General features: G+C 44.2%; 1 protein-coding gene across 1 annotated transcript in view; it reads left to right on the top strand.

The window, feature by feature from the left end:
* Positions 1-522: 522 nt before the first annotated feature.
* RAD54B (RAD54 homolog B) overlaps positions 523-21,314 on the top strand; it is a 90,582-nt gene continuing 69,790 nt past the window's right edge. Inside the window, exons 1-2 of the mRNA XM_055129535.1 lie at positions 523-657; positions 5,259-5,424. Coding sequence (XP_054985510.1) covers positions 523-657; positions 5,259-5,424 — 301 coding nt within the window. The remainder of the gene's footprint in view (positions 658-5,258; positions 5,425-21,314) is intronic.

The raw sequence follows: 21,314 nt of genomic DNA on the forward strand, positions 1-21,314 counted from the left end.
CTTTGATTTTTGCAAACTTCCACTAAATCTGTAATTTAATCTGTAATCTTAATGATAATTAAAGTATGATCAAGTTTATGTCATTCAATTTAAATCTTCAATTGTTTCAGTAGCCTTTATGATAGAAAGCACAATATTTTTCCTATTTTCTTTCTTTTTTGTGTGTGTGTGGGCACACCCAGAGGTGCTCAGGGTTTACTTCTGGTTCTGCACTTAGGGGTCATTCCTGGCAGGGATCCGGGGCCATAGGGATTGGACCTGTGTCTGCCCCACGCAAGGCAGGCCCTTGCCCTCTTGCACTGGCCTTGGGGGACTATATGGGATGCCGGAGATAGTACCCTGATCTTGTGCAAGGCAAGGGTACCCTCTGTACTATCTCTCTAGTCCTGTATTAAGTTCACTTTCTACTTTTTTTTTTCCCAGAGGATTATTCTCATATTTTTAAAGATGTGATAGTAGTGAGTAGTCAGACTCAAGAATGATTTTTTTATTGGATATTTTTCAGGTTGACTTTGCCAAAATATGAGACGTTCTGCAGCACCCAGTCAGTTGCAGGGAAATTCCTTCAAAAAACCCAAATTTATACCACCAGGAAGAAGTAATCCAAACCAGAATGAAGAGATTATGAAGCTGAATTCAGATACAAGACTATCTGAGGTAAAATAGTAATAATAATAATGATGGGAGCATGGGCCAGAGAGAGTATGTACATGGTTTACATGCATGTAGCCTGAGTTCCAGCCTATATAACACATGATCCCCTGAGCACTGCCAGGAGTAACCCTGCACAAAGAGCTGGGAGTAACATCTGAATCTTTTTTTTTTTTTAAAGGAAATAATTAAAGAATTAACTACTTAATAGATGATAGAAATTTTGTGTCTGGCAAAGCCTTTCAAGATTTTAATAACATTTTTTAAGAAATGGACCAATTTGGTCCATAACACAATCTTTTTTGGTGAGGCTAGCAAAACTTACGTGGCTGGAGAGATAAAGTACAAAGATTAAGGTGCTTGCCTTGCATTCCCATCAACAATGGATGAGAGTTTCTTCTTCCCACCCCCTACTTCTAGGCAGCACTTATTGTTTTTGTTCTTTTTGATATGTGCCAGTGAGGTGATAATCTCAATTTGCTTTGCACCTCCCTGATGATTAGTGATGTAGAGCATTTTTTTTCACTTGCCCTTTGGCCATTTGTATTTCTCCTTTGAGGAAGTTTCTGTTCATTTTTTTCTCCCCATTTTGATAAGGTTGGATTTTTTTTTTATTTTGTAAAGTTCTACCAATGCCTCATATATCAGATAAAGATCCCCTTTTCTGATGGGTACTGGGTAAATAATTTTTCCTATTCTGTGGGCTGTCCTTTATGTATGTAATTTATTGTACCTTCAGAGCATTGTGGTTTGAAAAAATGTTGGATATTACCTGTGTCTGCATGATCTTGTGGGCACTTGTTTTGTGTCCCAGCATGCAGGACATTTCCAGTGTGCTCTGGAGAAGAATTTGATCTTGGCTTTTTGGGGGCGGAGAACTGTATAGATGTCTATGAATCCCCATCCCCCATTCTTATATACCTTTCTTTCTTTTTTTTTTTTTCCTTTTTGGGTCAAACCCGGCGATGCACAGGGGTCACTCCTGGCTCTGCACTCAGGAATTACCCCTGGCGCTGCTCAGGGGACCATATGGGATGCTGGGAATCGAACCCGAGTCGGCCGCATGCAAGGCAAATGCCCTACCCGCTGTGCTATCGCTCCAGCCCCATTATATACCTTTCTTTAAGGTCAATATTTCCTTATTGATTTTTTAAAAATCTGGTTAATCTTTTCAGTTTCTGGGGAGGGGTTTTTAATTTTCCTGCTGTTCTAGTTGCTTCCTGCCGTCCTGCCAGCTTGCCCACCTCCCTGGGGCTGTCAGCTCCTGGTTCTGTACTCAGGGATCACTCCTGAAACATGGTGCCTGGGATCGAATCAGCGTTGGCTGCATGCAAGACAAGCATCTTATTTCCTGTGCTATCTCTGTAGCCCCTGATGTATTTCTTTAGACCTGTTAGTGGTTGTCTAATGTATTTTGAAGCTCCTTCATTTGGTGTATATATGCTAATGGATGATTAGTTTTCTCTATGTAGAGATTCCTCATTATATAATTTCCATTTCATTACTTTTTTTCTTAGTTACTCTTGATTAGTGAGTTCAGATGATTGACATTAAGCAGAGTAATTGAAATAAAGAGATTTATTGCCATTTAAAAATTCAGGTTCTGGGTGGTTTGAACCTGGGCCTTGGAGAGCACACACTAGCGTGTTGAGCTATGTCTTCACCCACCTTCCGGTTCTAATACCCGAAATGCCACACAGGTTTCTTACTTAGCCACACAGGGCTAAGTAAGAGCAGTAACCTGGAAGAGTGTATTCATATGTGAGATTTTAGCTGTTAGCTTTCAGTTTTCTAGGTGCAATAGCCACTTGCATTTCTAGGCTACTTATGTATCTATTTTTTTGCTTACGACTGCCTGCTTTCATGTTCAGCGCCAGCCATGGGGCGCAGAGAGACGGTACCATGGATAAGGTGCTTGCCTTGCCTCTGGCTAACCCAGGTTTGATCTCCGGAACCGCATGTGTTCCTCCAAGCTCACCAGGAGTGATCCCTGCGCGCAGTCAGGAGTAAGTAAGGCCTGAGCGTTGCTGAGTGTGGCCCCGAAACCAAAGCCAGCAACAGTAATTTGAACCCTCATGTTGCTGACTCTCTGGTTTATTGTAACTGGACTCCTTGGATTACATTGGGCCCCTCTGGATAATCAGGATGCTATCTCTGACTCTGGGTCTTTAACCTAATTACACCTGTAAGTCTTCTTTTACTTTGTGCTGTTACATATTTACAGATTCTAAGGATGCCTGGACACCCCCTGGTGGTGCTCCTGGTCCTCCAGGGCCATGCCTGGGAGAGAGCCAGGGTCAGCTGGCGACAGTTAGACCCTGATGTTCACTTTTAATTTTATTTTTTTTATTATTTTTTTTTTAGTTTAATTTATGGTTTTTCTTTTTTTTTTTTTAATTTATTTTTTTTTTATAAAAAATTTTTTTTTTGCTGTTACTCCTTGCTCATTTATTCAGGAATTACTCCCATCGATGCTCGGGGGATCATATGGGATGCTGGGAATTGAACCCAGGTCGGCTGCATGCAAGGCAAATGCCCTCCCCGCCCTTCCCTCCAGCCCCCTTGATGTTCACTTTTGAAATTTGAGCTATTTGAATAGTGTTCCTAAATATTTTTTTTTGTTTTTGTTTTTGGGTCACACCCGGCGATGCACAGGGGTTACTCCTGGCTCTTCACTCAAGAATTACCCCTGGCAGTGCTCAGGGGACCATATGGGATGCTGGGATTAGAACCCGGGTTGGCCACGTGCAAGGCAAACGCCCTACCCGCTGTGCTATCACTCCAGCCCCAGTGTTCCTAAATATTTGGGTGTATGTTTTTGTGTTATATTTCAATTCTCTTGTGTGTATCCCTAGAAACAGAATTGTTGACTCATATAAAATTTGTGTTTTTTTTTTTTTTTTTGCTTTTTGGGTCACACCTGGCGATGCACAGGGGTTATTCCTGGCTCTGCACTCAGGAACCACTCCTGGCGGTGCTCAGGGGACCATATGGGATGCTGGGAATCGAACCCGGGTTGGCCGAGAGCAAGGCAAACGCCCTACCCGCTGTGCTATCGCTCCAGCCCCTTGTTTGTTTTTTTTTTAAATGAACTCTTTAATGACTCTTAATCCAAAATGCCTGCACCATACTCATGCTCACCTCTACTAGTTGAAAACTTGATTTCTCCATGTTTTTCTACACTCACATTCTTTTTTGGCTTAGCTATACCGATGGGTGAAGAAGTCTCTCTTATCTGGTTTTGATTTGCATTTCCCTAATAGCCGATATACTTGATGATTATTTCTTTGGAGGGATGGGTTTTGGGAACACCTGGCAATGCTCAGGGTTTATTCCTGGCTTTGCACTCAGGAATTACTCCTGGTGGTGCTCAGGGGACCATTTATCCAGGATGTCAGTGATTGAGTCTGGGTCAGCAAGGCAAACGCCCTACTTGCTGTGCTATTGCTCCGCCCCCTCCTATTTTATTTGGTAAGGGTGGTGAAGTTTTGCCAGTGTTTGAGGGTTACTTCCTGTTGGGAGTCGTCCTCATCGGTGCTGGGGAACAATGTGGGCCTTAACCCCTACATGATTGTTTTTTGCATGTGCTTATTAACTGTTTGTGTATCCATTTCAGAGGGCCATCTATTTATGTTCTTCTTGATGTCAGATTATTTGCTTTTTATTATTGAATTCTCAGCATTTATGTATTCCAGATACATATTCCTATGAGATAAACAATTTGCAAATATTTTCTCCTAGTCTTTCTTTTTTTCAAAATTTTGTTTTTGTTTTGGGGACACTCCTAGCTCTGTGCTCAGATCACTCCTGGTGGTGCTCAGTAGACCATATGATGTTTTGGGAATCAAACACCATTGTCCATGTTTAAGGCAAGCACTCTGCCCACTGTACTATCGCTTCATCCCCTGATTTTTTTTTTCCACTTCCATCTTCTCTCTATTGAGGTTTTTGTTGTGATGACCCAGGGTCACACAAATGCTTGGTTGCAGGAGCCGGGGGGGATAGTATAGTGGATAGTGCACTTACATTGCACACGGCCAACCTGAATTGGATCCCCAGCATCCCATGTGGTCACCCAAGCCCACCAGAAGTGAACCCTGAACGCAGAACCAGGAGTAAGTCCTGAGCACTGCTGGTGTGGCTCCCAAACCAAACAGCATCCATAACAACATGAAAAAAAAAAACAGAGTTGGGTGTGGTGTTTGCACATGTAGCTGTGGTACTCACCAGGAGGCACACACTTCATTTTGAGTCTTTGCACATGTGTGTTCTGGGACCACGTACAGTAGCTGCTGTGCTCATGCACATTCTGGTCTGAGTGCTCCGAGGTGGTGCTCCTGCTTGTGGGGCCTCCTGGGGTTGCCCTTTTGGTTGCAGTGCTCGCACCTGGCTCGGCACCAGATGCTGGGCATCCTTTTGGTGCTTGCGCCCCAGAGCTTGGCACACGCAGGCAGCCCTGGAATTTGTCCATATTTGCTTTTCAATTTGCTTCATGTTTCTTTGCTGTTTGGATCTACTGGTAGCTTTACTTTAAGCTAGGACACTTATGTTTGGGCATTGGAAACTGGATTTAATTTTGGCATAAAATATGTATTTCACTCTTTCAGGATGCTATGAACAATACCTTCCTTCAGTCACAAAATAATTCCAGAGAAAGCAGTTTAAAACTCCCTGCTGGAGAACATGCTAGGAAAATGGATCATGGGGAGCGGTACGGTGGACAGTCCTGTTTAGAGGCCTCTTCAATGGTAATAGCAGACGTACCTCGGACAAGTAAGGTTTGCTTTAGTTTTTATCAGGTTTATGCTTGACTGGTTGTATTATAGTATTATTCAAATGGATTATTTTTCAGAAATAAATATGTTACATTTGAAAGTTACTGATGTGATAGCACTAGATTGTTGGCAGTTTAGATTTTTTGCTCAAAATTTGTTCTTAAAGACCAAATTAATAACTATGTAATTAAAATCTTTAATTTTTTAATAGATGTGTATAGAAGATTTGTCACTGTAAACTTATAGATTCGGTTCGATATGTGGTATTTTCCTCTGTAAGAAAATACATTTTATTTGCCGATTTGATTACCTGGGGCCAGGTCAGTGGTGCCCGGGTCACGCCTTGCAGGAAGCAGAGAATAAGTCCCCTTGTACTCCTGAATACTGGCTGGAATTACAGTGACACAACAGAAATGAACGCTTTGGCACCACACTACCGGCTGTGTGTGAGGGCTGCGTGTCACCCCTGTGTGTGATCCCTGCCACTGCAACAATACAACAGAGGGAAGGGAAATGGGGGTGAAGGTGTGGTCAAAAATATGTCTGGGTTTTTTTCCCCTTAATTTAAACACCATGGTTTACAAAGTTGTTTATGATATTTGTTACAGGCATTCAATATTCCAACACCAATCCCACCACCGTTATCTCCATTTTCCCAAACACACTTAAAGTCTGCCCCCCCTAGAAGGCCCGCACTAATTTACTTTTTATTGCTTGTTACCACTGAATGGCTAACAGGATGATCAAAAAATACTTCAGTAGAGGAAAATTTGTGAAAATTGTATCTCACCATGAGGATATCCCACCATGTCTGAGTGTTTTCTAAGATGTTGCAAACCTGTGTGTTAATGTTTGTGTTAGCTGACATTGGTTGGCTTCTGCGTTACATCCCATCCAATCTGGTGTGCTGCTACTGGGTGGTCAGTGTTGTAGAGTTTGGGTATTCGTGGTCGCATGCTCCAGAAAATCCAGAATATTTAACTGGGTAATCTGGTCAGAGGCGTAGTGGCGGATTTGGAGTGTGGGAGCGACCGCCAGGCTTTGTTATGGTGGGAATTTGGCCCGTCCCTGCTCCGAGAGCGACTCAGAGATCTCAGCTGGGAATGGGTGTCCCAGAAATTTTGCTGCTACTTCATCTCTTTGGAGATTTCTTATGATCCTCTGGAACTAGGCCGGTACATGAGCTTACATGTGGTTGCGGTAGGGTTGTGGGGATTGTCTGTTTTGTTTTGAGGTTGCATCTGGCAGTACTCGGGTTGTTCCTGGCTGTTTGGAAACCCTTACTCCTGGAGTTGCGCAGGGGACCATGCAGAATATCAAACTCAGGCCTTTGGCTTGTAAGTCATGTGCTCTAGCACATTGCATCAGCTTTCCAGACTTTAATTAAAAATTTTTGTTTGTTTGTTTGTTTTTCCTTTTTTTGAGTTTCTGGGCTACATTCGGTGATGCTCAGGGATTAGTTACTCCTGGCTCTGCACTTAGGAATTATTCCAGATGGGATGCTAAGGATCTAACCCTAATAGATAACATGCAACGCAAGTACCCTACCTGTTATATACTGCAGTTCTGGCCCCTGATTAAACATTTTTGAAATCTAAGATCTATGAAGCCTGGGGAGGTAGCTCTGTGGGCTGGAGCGCATGCCTTGCATTGCAGGACTGATCCTCAAGTCAGTCCTGGTACCACATGACTCCTGAACAGTGCTGGGGAACCCTGTTGCTCCTGAACCTTGGGGATTCAGTGGGGCTGATGTCCCTGGATCTGAGTAGCAGTGTGTGGGATTGAGTCATTACCTTCAAGGGGAGTGACCTCAGGCCATAGAGCACTGCTGGGGAAGGCCCCTCCCTCAGTAAATAGGGTTTTGGGAAATAGCTCAAAGGGCTGAGAGCAAGTTTTGCTATAAAAGCCCCAGGCTCATCCCTCACCACCCACATGGACCCCCAGCACCCTTGGGTTAAAAAATAAGCAGTGGTAATAAATACAGTAAAGCTGGAAAGGCAAAGTTGAAATGAGTGGAATTGTTTTATCGCAAAGTTGAAATGAGTAAAATCCTTTACTATCTTCATTGAACAGCTTCAAATCTGTTAAGGTGGAATTAGGAAGATGTAACATTTCAGTAAAATCATTTAACAAACTTTCCTCCTCCACTGTTGAGTCAGTTACTGATCATAATTTTTTTTCCTCCTGTAAGAGATCAGTATGTTAAAGGCAACATTCAGGCTATAATTTACCAAATTACAACTTGCGTTTGTTTTTTTGCACCACACCCAGTGGTGCTTAGTGGCTACTCCCAGCTCAGTGTTCAGAGCTCACTTGGTGTGTTTGAGCCTCTGCATGCTAAGCATATGCTCAGTTTATCAAGCTTCTCTCTTTGTCTCTTTGTGTCTCTCTCCCCATTTCTCTCTCTCTTTCTCTCTCTCTCTCTCTCTCTCTCTCTCACACACACACACACACATACATACATATACACTCACACAAACACACACAGAATAAAACAGTAAAGAGCCTGTTTGGTCTATATATCACACACATACAAATAGACGCATGTGCTCACACACAGAGTAAAGAGCCTGTCTGCACATGCATACATGTGCACATACACATGCATGCACACGTGCGCGCGCACATACACAATAGAGTAAAGAGCCTGTCAGCACGCATGCACGTGCGCGCTCGCACACACACACATGGACGCACACAGTAAAGAGCCTGTCTGTTCTATAGAATAGTAAATGCCTTCTTCATGATACTATTCAGAATGGATTCAGTGATTTGTGCTAGCCACCACCTTTTCCTTTATTCGTGTGTTTGTGTGTGTGTGTGTGTGTGTGTGTGTGTGTGTTTGGGCCATACCTGGTGGTACACTGCTGCCAGCCTAGCGCTTAGGGGTCCCTCCTGCTGATGTTTGGAGGACCACATGGTGGGTGGAACCTGGACCTTTCGCATGCAGAGTTTGCACTCAACCCTTGGAGCTCACTCTCATTTTAGCCCTTGAAGGAAGTTTTTATGCTTTGTGATGATCAATATATTTTAACCTCTCAATAGGTTCCTTTCTTATTGACAAAATTTTGTACTTTCCCCACTGGCCAGCCCCATAGTTATATGTCCTAATAACTTTCCAAAGTTGTAACTGGTGTCAGGACAAAGTTCAGAGGATCTTGTGGAGTCCTGAGCAGATGCTTGGGGTTATTTCTGTGTGGCAGTTTAATTGTTACCCTCTCTGATGATAGGCTTTCTCTTTCTTGCTTCCTGCTTCCCTCCCTCCCCCTTGCGTTCCTTGTTTTAGGTGGATCTGCTGTTTGCCTGGTTTCCCTCACAACTGTCAAAACTGGGACAGAAAATGATCATTGTTTGCTCCCTGACCCACCAGCATGCACCTTTGTTTTTCATGGTAGCTGATCTTTTTACCAGAGAATATTAGACTCTAGAATTTAATATTTTCTTATGTTACTGATTTTGGACTTAATGTGGGTTGTGCTATATTTTCTCGCATTGAAATATTTGTGTATTTCTTTATTTTCCCCAAGGATCTAAAAGTCTTTGAAGTTGAGGTCAATCTTTTTAGTTTAGTTTTCGTATTGCACTACCCCCAGTGGTGCTCAAGGATGACCTCACAGGAGCTTTATGGAGGAGTTTTGGTGGTGGTCACTCCTGGCAATGCTCGGGGAACTGTGTTATGGACTCCTGCATTCATAGCGTGCACTCAACCCAAGAGTACCTGTTGGTGCTGAAACACCAATTCGGTCTCTTTCAAGTCACTTTTTATATTAGAGTTTTGCAAGATTTGTAATTTTAATTTACATTGAATTTTAATTCATATTTTCATGTCTTCAAAGAAACTTTGATATTGCAGTTAGTTTTTTGTTGCTTTTTTTTTTTTTTAGCTTTTTGGGTCACACCTGGTGTTGCACAGGGATTACTCTTGGCTCATGCACTCAGGAATTACTTCTGGCAGTGCTCGGGGAACCATATGGGATGCTGGGAATTGAACCCCCTACCCGCTGTGCTCCAGCCCCCTACGGTTATTTTTTAAAGGATATTTGAAGTGGGGCTGGGCCACACAGCTTGTTGCTTAGGGGCTCTGTGCTCGGGGTGACCCCTGGTGGTGCTTGAGGGAGCAGGGTGGTGTTGGATAGAACTGGGGTTGGCTGCATGCAAGGCAGGTGCCTTACCACCTGCTCTATCTTTTCTGCCCCGGTTTTTAATTTTTTTTTTTTACTTTGTGATTTATTAGCAGAAATTTGAAATTATCTTATCTATCCACCTGGCTGCAGTGACCAAATGCTTACTTTAAACAAAATTAATTTTAATTTTATTTTAAAATTAATTAAAATTCAGCTTAATTTAAAATTTTAAAATTGGGGCTGGAGCAATAGCATAGCAGGTGGGGCGTTTGCCTTGCACGCGGCCGATCTGGGTTCGATTCCCAGCATCCCATATGGTCCCCTGAGCACCGCCAGGGATAATTCCTGAGTGTAGAACCAGGAGTAACCCTTGTGCATTGCCAGGTGTGACCCGAAAAGAAAAAAAAATTGAAAAAAAAATAAAAATAAATAAAACTTTAAAATTAACAATGCTACTGCTTAATTTTACTGTTCTTTTGTGGTATTCATGTTGGTTTTGATGAAGAATACATTTATGCTAATTAAATTAAGAGGACTGTGAATTTGAGGTTAGAGTTGTTTGTTTTATTTTATTTTGGGCGATCATTCTCAGCAGAGCATGGTACAGAGGTTACTGTGTGCCATACATGGCACTGCTCTAGGTGCAGAGCATTCTCGGACAGGCTCCAACCCAGGGCCTCACACATCAAAGGCATGTGCTCACCACTCCAGCTGTCTCCCTGACCCAACATTTGTTTAGCTGAGAATCTCTGATCACTGTCCTTTTATCTGGAGCTGTATTTCTCCAGGTGGGTGATGCCACCCCCTAGGGGGCACTGAAAGAATTTAGGAGGGTGCAAGCGACCAGCCAAGGCTCTAATTGCTTCTTGGGTGTTTTCATGAAAGAGGGAGACTTCTAGAGGGGCATTGAATTATTTTTTTCTGAAAAGGAGGTGGTAGACCAAACAAGTTTGGGAGTCTCTATTCTAGAGAAAGATAACTTGGAGATGTGGAAGGGGTAAGATAGAAATTAGAGCAAAGAAGAGAGTATGACTTTAGTAAATTGGTATATAGATTACTCAGTAAAATTTTGTGTTGGGGTCACAGCTGTCTGTGCACAGGGCTTACTACTGATGTTTGCACTCCTGCAGGGCTTCAGGGGACCATGTTTGGTGCTAGGGATCAAAACTGGATCAGCTACATACAACCCTAGTCTCTGTACTATCACTCCAGCTCCCATAAAAAATTTTTTATTTATATTAACTGGGTGAGCTAACTTGCTAAATTTTATACTGTACTATATTATAAGCTGATATCCTTTCTTAAACAAGTCACTTCAAATTTTTCTTAGAAAAATAATAAAATGATAGCAAAATTTTATTTTTGCACTAATTGCTATGTGATAGTGGACACATTATTATTATTAATTATTATTATTATTATTACTACTTGTATTACTTGTCATCCCGTTGATCTTCGATTTGCTCGAGCAGGCGCCAACACCGTCTCCATTTGTCCCTGTTGCGTGCTAGTGTAGCTCAATGATATCTGCTCGCTCCAGGAACAGGAAGAGCCTCAAATCGTTCATTCAGGGTTTTGACAAAGAAGTCTGACCATCCCGTTGGTGGGCGGCCACGTGGTCTTTCGACGTCCCATGAAATCCAGTCGGTAACAGCTCTAGTCCAGCGGTCGTCTGTGAATCACATTATGTGTCTGTCCCATCTGATTTTTTTTTGCTTTTTGGGTCACACCCGGCAACACACAGGGGTCACTCCTGGCTCTGCACTCAGGAATTACCCCTGGCGGTGCTCAGAGGACCATATATGGGATGCTGGGAATCGAACCTGGGTTGGCGGCGTGCAAGGCAAACGCCCTACCCACTGTGCTATTGCTCCAGCCCCTGGCCCATCTGATTTTTGATGCCTTGGCAAATGAGACAGCATCCCTGATTCTTGACCATCGATGGAGGTCGGAACTTCGGATTCCTTCTCTCACTTGAGTGATACCCGAATAGCGTTCGGGATACCCGAATAGTGTTCTCATCCTGTTTGTGTAGGGCCCAGGTCTCTGAGGTGTATGTTAGTGCAGGAAGAATGGTGGAGTTGAAAAGATGTGCCCAAAGCTGGAGGTTCTTCATCCTCTTAACCACTTCTTCGACACTCTTGAAGGCGTTCCATGCTGCTCTCTTCCTCCTGTGCAGTTCTGGCACCAAGTCGTTCCTCATGTTGAGTTCTCGACCCAGGTACACATAGCTGCTGCATTCAGAGATGTTCGTTCCATTGAGAGCAAATGGAACATCAGGGACTAGTTTGTTTTTCATGAACATCATTTTGCTGAGATTCAGCTGCAGTCCGACATTTCCACACTTGCGGTCGAAGTCGACCAGCACTTGTGCTGCTTGGCTAATGTTTGGTGTTATGAGAACAATGTCATCAGCAAAGCGGAGGTGGTATGGTTGTCGACCGTCTATCTTCACTCGCCATTCCATTGTTATTATTATTATTATTATTATTATTATTATTATTATCTTTTAAGGGGCTGGAGTGTAGGGCGGGTAGGGCATTTGCCTTGCATGCGGCTGACCCAGGTTCGATTCCTCTGTCCCTCTTGGAGAGCCCGGCAAGCTACCGAGAGTATCCCGCCCACACGCAGAGCCTGGCTAGCTAACCATGGCATATTTGATATGCCAAAAACAGTAACAACAAGTCTCACAATGGAGATGTTACTGGTACCTGCTGGAGCAAATCTATGAGCAATGGGATGACAGTGATACATTGATACTTTGTGATTAGCTGACTAAACTCTTTTACTCTTATAGTGACACTTAATTCCTGATAACAACATAAAGCATATTACAGAGAATAAGATAACTGAATACTCAAGCCACTATCTTTTCTTTTATTATTATCATTTTGTTGAGCAACTTAGTTGTTGTCCATGTTTTATTATTAGTTTTTAATTGAATGACAGTGAGATACACAGTTACAAAGTTGTTCATGATTGGGTTTCAGTCATATAATGTTCTAAGACCTGTCCCTTCACCAGTGCACACTTCCCACCACCATTGTCCCTAGTTTCCAACCCACCACCCCTTTATGACAGACACTTTTTCTCTTTCTCTCCCTCTCCCCCCCTGCCCCCACAACCTTCCCTCTCTCCCTCTCCCTCTCTTTCCTTTTTGACATTATGGTTTGCAATACAGATACTGAAAGGTCACCATGTATATTCTTTGACCTAATTTCAGCACTCAGTTCTTGTCTAGAGTGATCGTTTCCAACTCTCTTGTTATAGTGGTCCTTTCTCTATCTTAACTGCCCTCTGCCCCTTCTGCCCTCCCTCTCCCCCACACCCCGGCCTCTTCCCCTGACTCATTCCACTCGGCATGATACTCTCCATGTCCATCCATGGCCACTATCTTTACTTCTATATAAAAAGTATGTTAAGAATTCAACACCCTGGGGCCAGAGCAATAGTCCAGCGGGGAGGGCATGTTGCTTTGTACATGGCCAACCCAGGTTTGATTCCCGGTATCCTTTATAGTCCCCTGAGTACTGCCAGGAGTAAGTCCTGAGTACAGAACCAGGAGTAACCCCTCCAGAGTAACCCCAGGAACATCACCTGGTCTGATACCCTCCCCTGCACCCCCCAAAAAAAACCAATTCAACATGCTAGCCTGCACATGTTAAGATTCTTATGAAGAATCAGGTCAGAGAGTGAGCAATGTTGTAATTTGGAGGATGTGCAGAATTGTTCTGCAGTTGGAATTCTCAGACAATAATAAGAGCCCAGTCTTGCCAGCAAGGTGAACCTGAGAGATGGTGCCAAATTGTTCTCAGGACATGACTTTGGTGCAGATTCGGTGTGTCCCTAAGTGGCAGGTTTCAGTTTCCTGCCAGCAGCACAGTTGTTGATCCTGCGACAGGAACCAGTGGGCACCAACCCTTGCTTTGCAAGCTTGCCTCCGTGGGTGGTTTGCTCTGAGTGTCTTCCCATGGGACTGGGCTCTGCTCCTTCCCCTGGGCAGTGCGAATCAGCAGCCGCCACTGATCCCTCTTGCCCAGGACCGGGGACTGTGCAGTTGTTCACCTGCCTCACCCCTTCCTCACCAGCTGCGTTGACAGCGGGGAAGTCACGTAGAAGGGAACATGGGCACACACACTTTTCTTGGGAATCTTGTCTTGTTTTGGCTCTTTTGGATCATTCTTGGCCGTGCTTGGGGGACCATATCTGGTGCCCGGGATCAAGTTGACCTTGGGACATACAAGATAAGCACTCTAACCCCTGAACTCTCCGCACCAGGCCCTCTAAGGAATTTTAAAGAGTATTTTAAATAGTCTTGTAAATTTTTGCCAGCCCTCCCATAAAACTTAAAAGCTTATACTGCGTCATAAGCCGTGAGATATATTTCCTAAACCATCTTTTAGGATTTTTTGGTTCCTTAGCATATAACTCTGGAATCAGTCTTCCTCAGTTACCTAGATGGGGCGTCAAAGGGTGTATTCCTGTCTGAGTAAAGATTTTACCTGAGAATTCTTGGAAGAACGTATTTAGAGAATAATTCAAATAAGGGATTGAGCCTCTACTTTGAGGGGATTGAACTGTGTTCCTATTTTGCCTTTTTATCTGAATCCTTATTTAAAAACAAACTATGGAGAAGTGGTGATTTTATCAGGGTAAAGGAGGCAGCCTGGACAGGAAGAAGTGCTAGGGGCAGCTCCTGGGGCAGTGCTGGGTGGGGGGAGCTCCAGGCAGACCACACACCTCAGCGCTTTGAATCCTCTTCCTGACCTGAAAATTAAATATTTACATTAGTTAATATGCATTTGGCTTAGTGTTGAAGTGTGGTGTTTTCAGCCCCACTCCCTTTTATCCAGAGGGGAAAAAGGTTGGTAATGGATTTTGGGGCCAGAGGTGCTTTATCTGACGGCTCCCCCATGACCGCCTGCTCTGTGGGAGGTTTGCAGTGCTTCCTGGGAAGTGCGGTAAGGGGCAGAGAAGCTGTGTCCTCTGCTCTTATCTTCTCCATGTACATATTCATCTCCTTCCTTTTACACATCCTTTGGTAACAAATGTTGGCACCCTTGAGCAGCCATGTGGGTTTCTGAAATAACTCACCAAGAAGATGCTAGGCAGAGGGAAACTTTATTGACTGGCAAAGTACATGCAAGTGACCTTTACTCTGGTCAGTAAAAAGAGCCAGTGTTGTCCTTTGTCAGGGCTGATGCTCCCTTTCTTGGGGACGTGAACCCCAGCCCGAGGCAGGCCGTTTATGTGACTTAGGCCTGGTGGCCAGGCTGAGGATGGTGTCTTCTTTTTGTTCAGAAGCTGCCTGCATCCTGCTGATAAGTAGTTTGCTGACTTGCTGTAAACTAACTTCTGGGATCCAAGGTACTCTCTGGGTTTGGAAACAGAAGCCTGCCGAGACTCCCAGGAGGGCAGCTGGGTCTTATCTCGCTGGTTGCCTGCAGTTTATGGCCTGACTCTTCTGGCGGGTCCCCTCCTGGCTTCCTGCTGCCTGGTTTGTGCCTGGGAACAAGGAATTTGTTCAACAGTTTTTGTTTTGGAAATGCGTCACCCCTTAGCTTCAGAATGGAAGTTCTGCTCTATCAGGACACATCAATGTATTTCCTTTTCACCTTAGTGTCCTATATTTGCATTCTCAAGTAAAGGACCAGCATTTTTATTATTTCCTTAGACTCTGCCAGAGAGAAAAATCTGGCTAAGGTAAAGCCCATGAGCTATCTCTCTGGGCTCTGTGCTCAGAAATCCTTTCTGGCAGGGCTCAGGGGACCTTATGCCGTGCTGGGGATCGAACTTGGGTTGGTCATGTGCAAGGCAAGTGCCCTACCCATTGTACGATCTCTCCATTTCCCCCATTTGTATTTTTTTAGGGACCCCATACCATTTTCTGTGGAGACTGCTCCCCTGTCCAGAATCACAACAGCATGCCAGGATTTCTTTTTCTCCATACACTCACCATCATTTGTTATTTTCAATCTTAATTTGACACAGGCCATTCTCGTAGTTGTGAAGTGACATCTAATTGTGTGTGTGTGTGTGTGTTGTTGTTGTTGTTGTTTGGAGGAGGGCATTCAGCTGTGCTCAGGGCTAACTCCTGTCTCTGTACTTCAGGAATTACCCCTGGAGGTGCTTGGGGTAACGTATGCATTGCCTGGGACTGAATCTGAGTAAGCTGCATGCAAAGCAAGCACCCTGCCTGCTGTACCATTGCTCTGTCCCCCAAAACTCCCCTGCGCCCCCACTGTGATAAGTGTTTCTTTAATGATGTGATATTAAACAATTTTGTCCTGTTGTGGACCATCTGTTTGGACTCATTTTTGGAGAAGTGCTTGTTTAGATCTTTTGCTCTCTTTTTTGATTAGATTGTTTGTTTTGTTTTTGTTGTTTACTTGTGTGAATTCTTCATATGTTTTTGTTGTTGTTGTTATTTTAAAGATTTCATTTTTTTAAATTGAGTTCTGTGCTTTATATCACTGATAGTTTCTATGCACATGATTCCAAAACCACACCCTTCAGCAGGAGATGTGGATTTGATCACCAGTACCACTAAACTAGAACAGCAACAACAAAACAACGCCAACGTTTAATGAGGACGTGGAGCAACATTCATTCGTTGCTGCTGGGACCAGGGAGAGTGCAGAGAGGAGGGCTTTTGCCTTCCACACCTCCCATCCGGGTTGCATCCTTACTGGGCTGGACGCCCACAGCTGAGGGCGCCCCTCTAGCGACAGTTGGTGTTCGTCATTTCACTCCATCTGGACCCACGTCCGCAGCACTTTGGGGGCCTCCCACTCACCGGCCCTGTGTGGGGAAAACAGCTGCAGGTGGCCTGCTGGGCTGCTTGCGGACAGCCGGGCATCCTCTAATACAGTTGGTGTGCATCCTTTCAATCCTTTTTTCTCAACAGTGGGCCTTTGGACCTGTGTATGCTCTCAGGATGCTCCGAGGGGCCACAGGTGAAAATCACATAACTGGGGTCGAGGGGGGTCACAGCATGAGACCAGGGAACCAAACAGTAGGACAGTGGGACCAGAGAAAGGAAACTGGTCAGGAAAAGACTGAGAAACACAGGTTCTTATGCCTTCAGTCAAACTTTTGTTTGTTTTGGGGTCACACCTGGCAGTACTCAAAGTTTACTCCTGGCTCTGCACTCTGGAAAGCACTCCTGGCAGTGCTCGGGGGACCACATAGGATGCCGGGACCAAGCCCAGGTCAGCTGCATGCTAGACAAGCACCCTATCCACTGTACTATCTCCGTAGCCCTTCAGCCACACTTCCTTCACACTGAAAACGTAGGGCCAGACACAGCCCAGTGGCTGATGTACTTATCTGGATTCTCTAGGAAATTTCCACTGACATCTTTATGTCTAAAGTCTCTGTGTGGCATCACTGAGTTCCACATCTCAGGCAGGAATCTACTGACTGAGGATGATGTAGGCAGGCAGGCAGATAGGGAAGGCTCCTCCCCAGGCGATGGCAGTACATTTCCTGGGAAGTAATAGCTCTGAAGTTGCAAAAAACTTTCAAAAAACAGGAACTAAAGCTTGATAAGACCCTCTTCTGGCACCAGCATCTGCCCCTGAGGAGACTGGACCCCTACCCATGTAGGAAAAATACCCTCAAACCTCTCCCTTAATCTGATTAACTTTAGTGATTCAGCCCAGAGAAGACTTCAGAACGCTCCAGACCAAGACATCCTGAGAAGATACTCTACAAAAGCCACCTTTAACAGAGGAAGCGCACATATGCTGCCCAAGCCCATGTGCTGCTTGTGCTCACATAGCCGACTACATGTGGTGCCCGAGCATATGTGTCACCCACATCTCTCCTCTTGAGATGTGTACTTTCATGCTTTCGTATCTACTACTGGGTTGTGTGTAGGGCTTTTTCTGTCATTGGAGAAGCCTGCGTTATCTCTCGAGCGCGTTACTCTCCACTCTCTCTCACTTTCTCTCCCTCCTTCCCTTCAAAACCTTCAAATAAAAAACTGTAATTTCACTGCTCATCTACCTAAATTCCTTTCTGCAAGGCAAGACAAGAACCCAGTAACCCTGGGTCCTGAGTAGCAGAGGCGGATCGGGAGAAAGTCTTTCTCCTCCCCACTTCACCTGAGCCACCCGTGGGGCCCACTGACATCAAGGGGATATTCTTTCTCCAGCAGGACCACCTTCCAGCTCAGCAAAGCCCCTGTGCTTCCAGGTGCCACTGGGAACTGTGCATCAAGCTTTCTGGTGGGAGAGGAAGTCTAAGCCCAGCCTCCACACGGACTGGGCGGAGCATACAGGCCTTGTCTTCATATATTTTGGATGTAGGTGTGTGCCTTGCCAGCTGAACGGTGTGCGTGTATTCCAGTTCAGAGGTTGCTATTTTTGTGCATGCTACTTTTTTGACTACAAAATATTTTCTTCCTTCCTTCCTTCCTTCCTTCCTTCCTTCCTTCCTTCCTTCCTTCCTTCCTTCCTTCCTTCCTTCCTTCCTTCCTTCCTTCCTTCCTTCCTTCCTTCCTTCCTTCCCTCCTTCCTTCCTCCTTTCCTTCCTCCTTCCTTTTCCATTTCTTTTTTTAAATTTTGCAGTGCAGGGGGCCGGGGCAGGGAGCAGCCGGGCGGAGGGGGTCACCCGATGGTGCTCAGGGACCTACTTGTTACTGGGTGTGGCAGTTCCAGGTTGGAAGGTCAGTGGGGCAGTAGAGCTGCTTGACCCCAGTGATTTTGTCTGGATGAGTGTAGCTTCATAGTAGTTTGAAATTTTGTGTTCGGTTATGAGATGCCCTCCAGTTTCTTATTTTTCAGTATGGCTTTGGCTCTTTGGGGTGGTTATTTAGTTAGTCTTTGGACTGCGCCCAGCAATGCTCAGGCAGGTGCTACTGCTGGGTGTGTGCTTAGGGATCACTCCTTGTGGGGCTCAGAGAACCACATGGGATGCTGGGGATTGAATCTGGGTTGACCCTGTGCAAAGCAAGTGCCCTACCCACTGTGCTATGGCTCCATGCCCTGTTTTGGTATTTTATGATTCCCTACAAACTTTATTATAGATCTTTTTTAATACTTGGAAGAATTACATTGAAATTTGGATGGGGGTTGCACTGGATCTACATGGTAATTTAGGTTGGTTGGTTCCTTTGACACTACTGATTGTTCCAATCCAAGAACCTGGGCTAGTTTTCCATTTTCTAAGGTCTATCTTTTTCTTAAGGGACTTAAAGTTTTCATGGTATAATTATTTCACATCTTTTGTTGAGTTGATTCTTAGTTACTTAATGTTTTTGAACACTATTTTGAATATGAACACTATTTCTCTTTCCTTTCTCTCTGATCTTTTTCTTTTTCCTACATGGTTCATTGGCATGTAGGAATGTGACAGAGTTTTGTATGTTGAGTCAGTAACCAGGTGCTTGGTTGTATTGGATTATTATTTCTAGGAGTTTTTTTTGGAGGGGGTGGGATTTAGGATCTTCTGTGGGTAATATGTCACTTGCCAATAGTGATAATTTGACTGTTTTTCTAATTTGGATTTTTAAAATTTCTTTTTCTTGCCTGACTACTGTGGCTGGGACTTCTAATACAGTAATGAATAAAAGTGGAGACAGTGGCCATTCTTGTACCTGATCTCAGAGGCAATGCTTTCAGTTCTTTATACCACTGAGAATGATACTGGTCCTGAGTTTGGAATAGGTGACCATTATTATTTTTTTATTTCGGGGACCACACCTAGTAATGCTCAGAAATTAATCCTGGCCCTGTACTCAGTTTGGCGGTTCTCTGGGGACCATATGTGATGCTAGGGATCGAACCTGGGTTGGTTGAGTGCAAGGCAACCCTCCCCACTGTACTATCAATCTGACCCCAACCACTCCTATCTTGGGAAAGGTTCCTTTCAAGATTTTAAAAACATAAATGCATATTGGATCTTGTCAAAAGCTTTCTCTGCATTGATTGTTATAATATGATTTTTATCTTTTTTGGTGTCAGACATTATTTTAATTGAATTTCATGTGTTAAATCATTTGCTCTCAATGGGACGAACATCTCCGAATGCAGCAGTTATGTGTACCTAGGTTGAGAACTCAACATGATGAACAACCTGGCACCTGAGCTGCACAGGAGGAAGAGAGCTGCGTGGAACGCCTTCAAGAGGGGGAGGGAGTTATTCCTAACCTTTCTGGCAGTCCCAGAGATGGCAGTGAGGGTGTGAGCTGAGCTCAAAAGATATATTCTGCATAAATTTTTTTTGGGGGGGTGGGTGGAGGGCTACCTACATCTGGCAGTGCTCAGAGCTTACTCCTGGTTCTGTGCTTAGGGATCACTCCTGGTGGGGCCTAGGGGAATATATAGGGTGCCAGTGATCCAACCTGAATCGGCTGTGTGCAAGGCAAGCAGTGTACTCTTTATTTGGCTTTCAAAGGTATAATCTTAAGAACATCAAGAAAAGATTGAAGGGGGAGTATAAGATGATCATGAAGTATATACGGTATCCTCATGATACACACACAGTGCGAAATGGTCTCTGTCCTATCCAGGTCTATCCTAGAGGTTTCTGTCATTATCCAGCTGGCTCATCACTCAGACCTGAAGGGGTTACTGAGATAGAGAGCTCTTCAGATGCCCCATGAAGGAATTTCCACCTGGGATCAAGAGCTTTTTAGGTGACCACAGTCAGCTGGTCCTCTTGGTCAAAGAGATGCCTCACAGGGCTGCTGCATGCAGGGGCCACAGCTCCACAAGGACCCCACTAGCAACTCTTGAGCACAAAGTGGCAAGTAGCCCCTGAGCATTGCCTGGTGTGGCTCCCAAGCCAGAAAAACAAACCACAGCAGGAGAAGCAATAAAAACTGACCCTCCAAGAAGACCCAGGGACTTCTGTGGAAGGAGACCCATCCTACTTAGAAGTAGTAAGATGCCTGAAAATCACAGCGTGGGCCTCGAGAGAGTGCTGCGGACCGGGTGTTTGCTATGCACTCGGCTGTTCTGGGTTCCATGCCCAGCACCCCAGATGCTCCTCTGAGCCCACCAGGAGTGATCCCTGAGCACAGAGCCAGGAGTAAGCCCTGAGCACTGCTGGTGTGGCCCCCAAATAAATAGATTTTCTCTATTGAGAGTCTATTTATTATGAGATTTCTATCCTTGAATGTAGTTGTGTTCCATGTTTGATACTATCTTGCTCAATTCAGCTTTTGGCTCTAACCATGTTTAGTATGTATTGATTTTCTTTTGAGAATGAGTCATGTTGTCTTAGTTCTTTTGCTGAATAATAGTTTTGTACCCTAGATACTTTTTGTATATTTATCATGAGTCTCTGGATTCTGTTTTAGTCTTGGGAACAATATTACTTTCTGTTTTATGTTTTTCAAATTTGTATTCCATTGAACTAACACAAAAAGGTTTTTTCTCTTAGTAGCAGCAAGTAGCTCATATTTTTGCTTAGTTCTTTGATCTCTTACTGGGATGCTATGCTCTGACCTGTGCATATGCAATTAAGGGTCATTATGATATTTAGGTATAGTTTATATGGAAAATTTGGCATAACCTTTTGACCACTCTTACTTCTAGCTCTCTAATTACTGAATTACTGCCTATAATTTTTGGTTGTTCTGGTTGTCTCAAACTCACGGTTGTCAGGTTTGTCAAGTTTTCTATTGGAGTTTCAGCCTCTTTCTGTGCTGAATATGCCTTACCTTCAGGCAGGAACTGTAAAGCAACATGTCTACATGCACCACTTTCTCTTGAGTCTTAACATCTTTGCAAAATATGCCTGTATCTTTGTGTAT

This window comes from Sorex araneus, chromosome 2 (genome assembly GCF_027595985.1).
Source record: "Sorex araneus isolate mSorAra2 chromosome 2, mSorAra2.pri, whole genome shotgun sequence".
NCBI classification, from domain to species: Eukaryota; Metazoa; Chordata; class Mammalia; order Eulipotyphla; family Soricidae; genus Sorex; species Sorex araneus.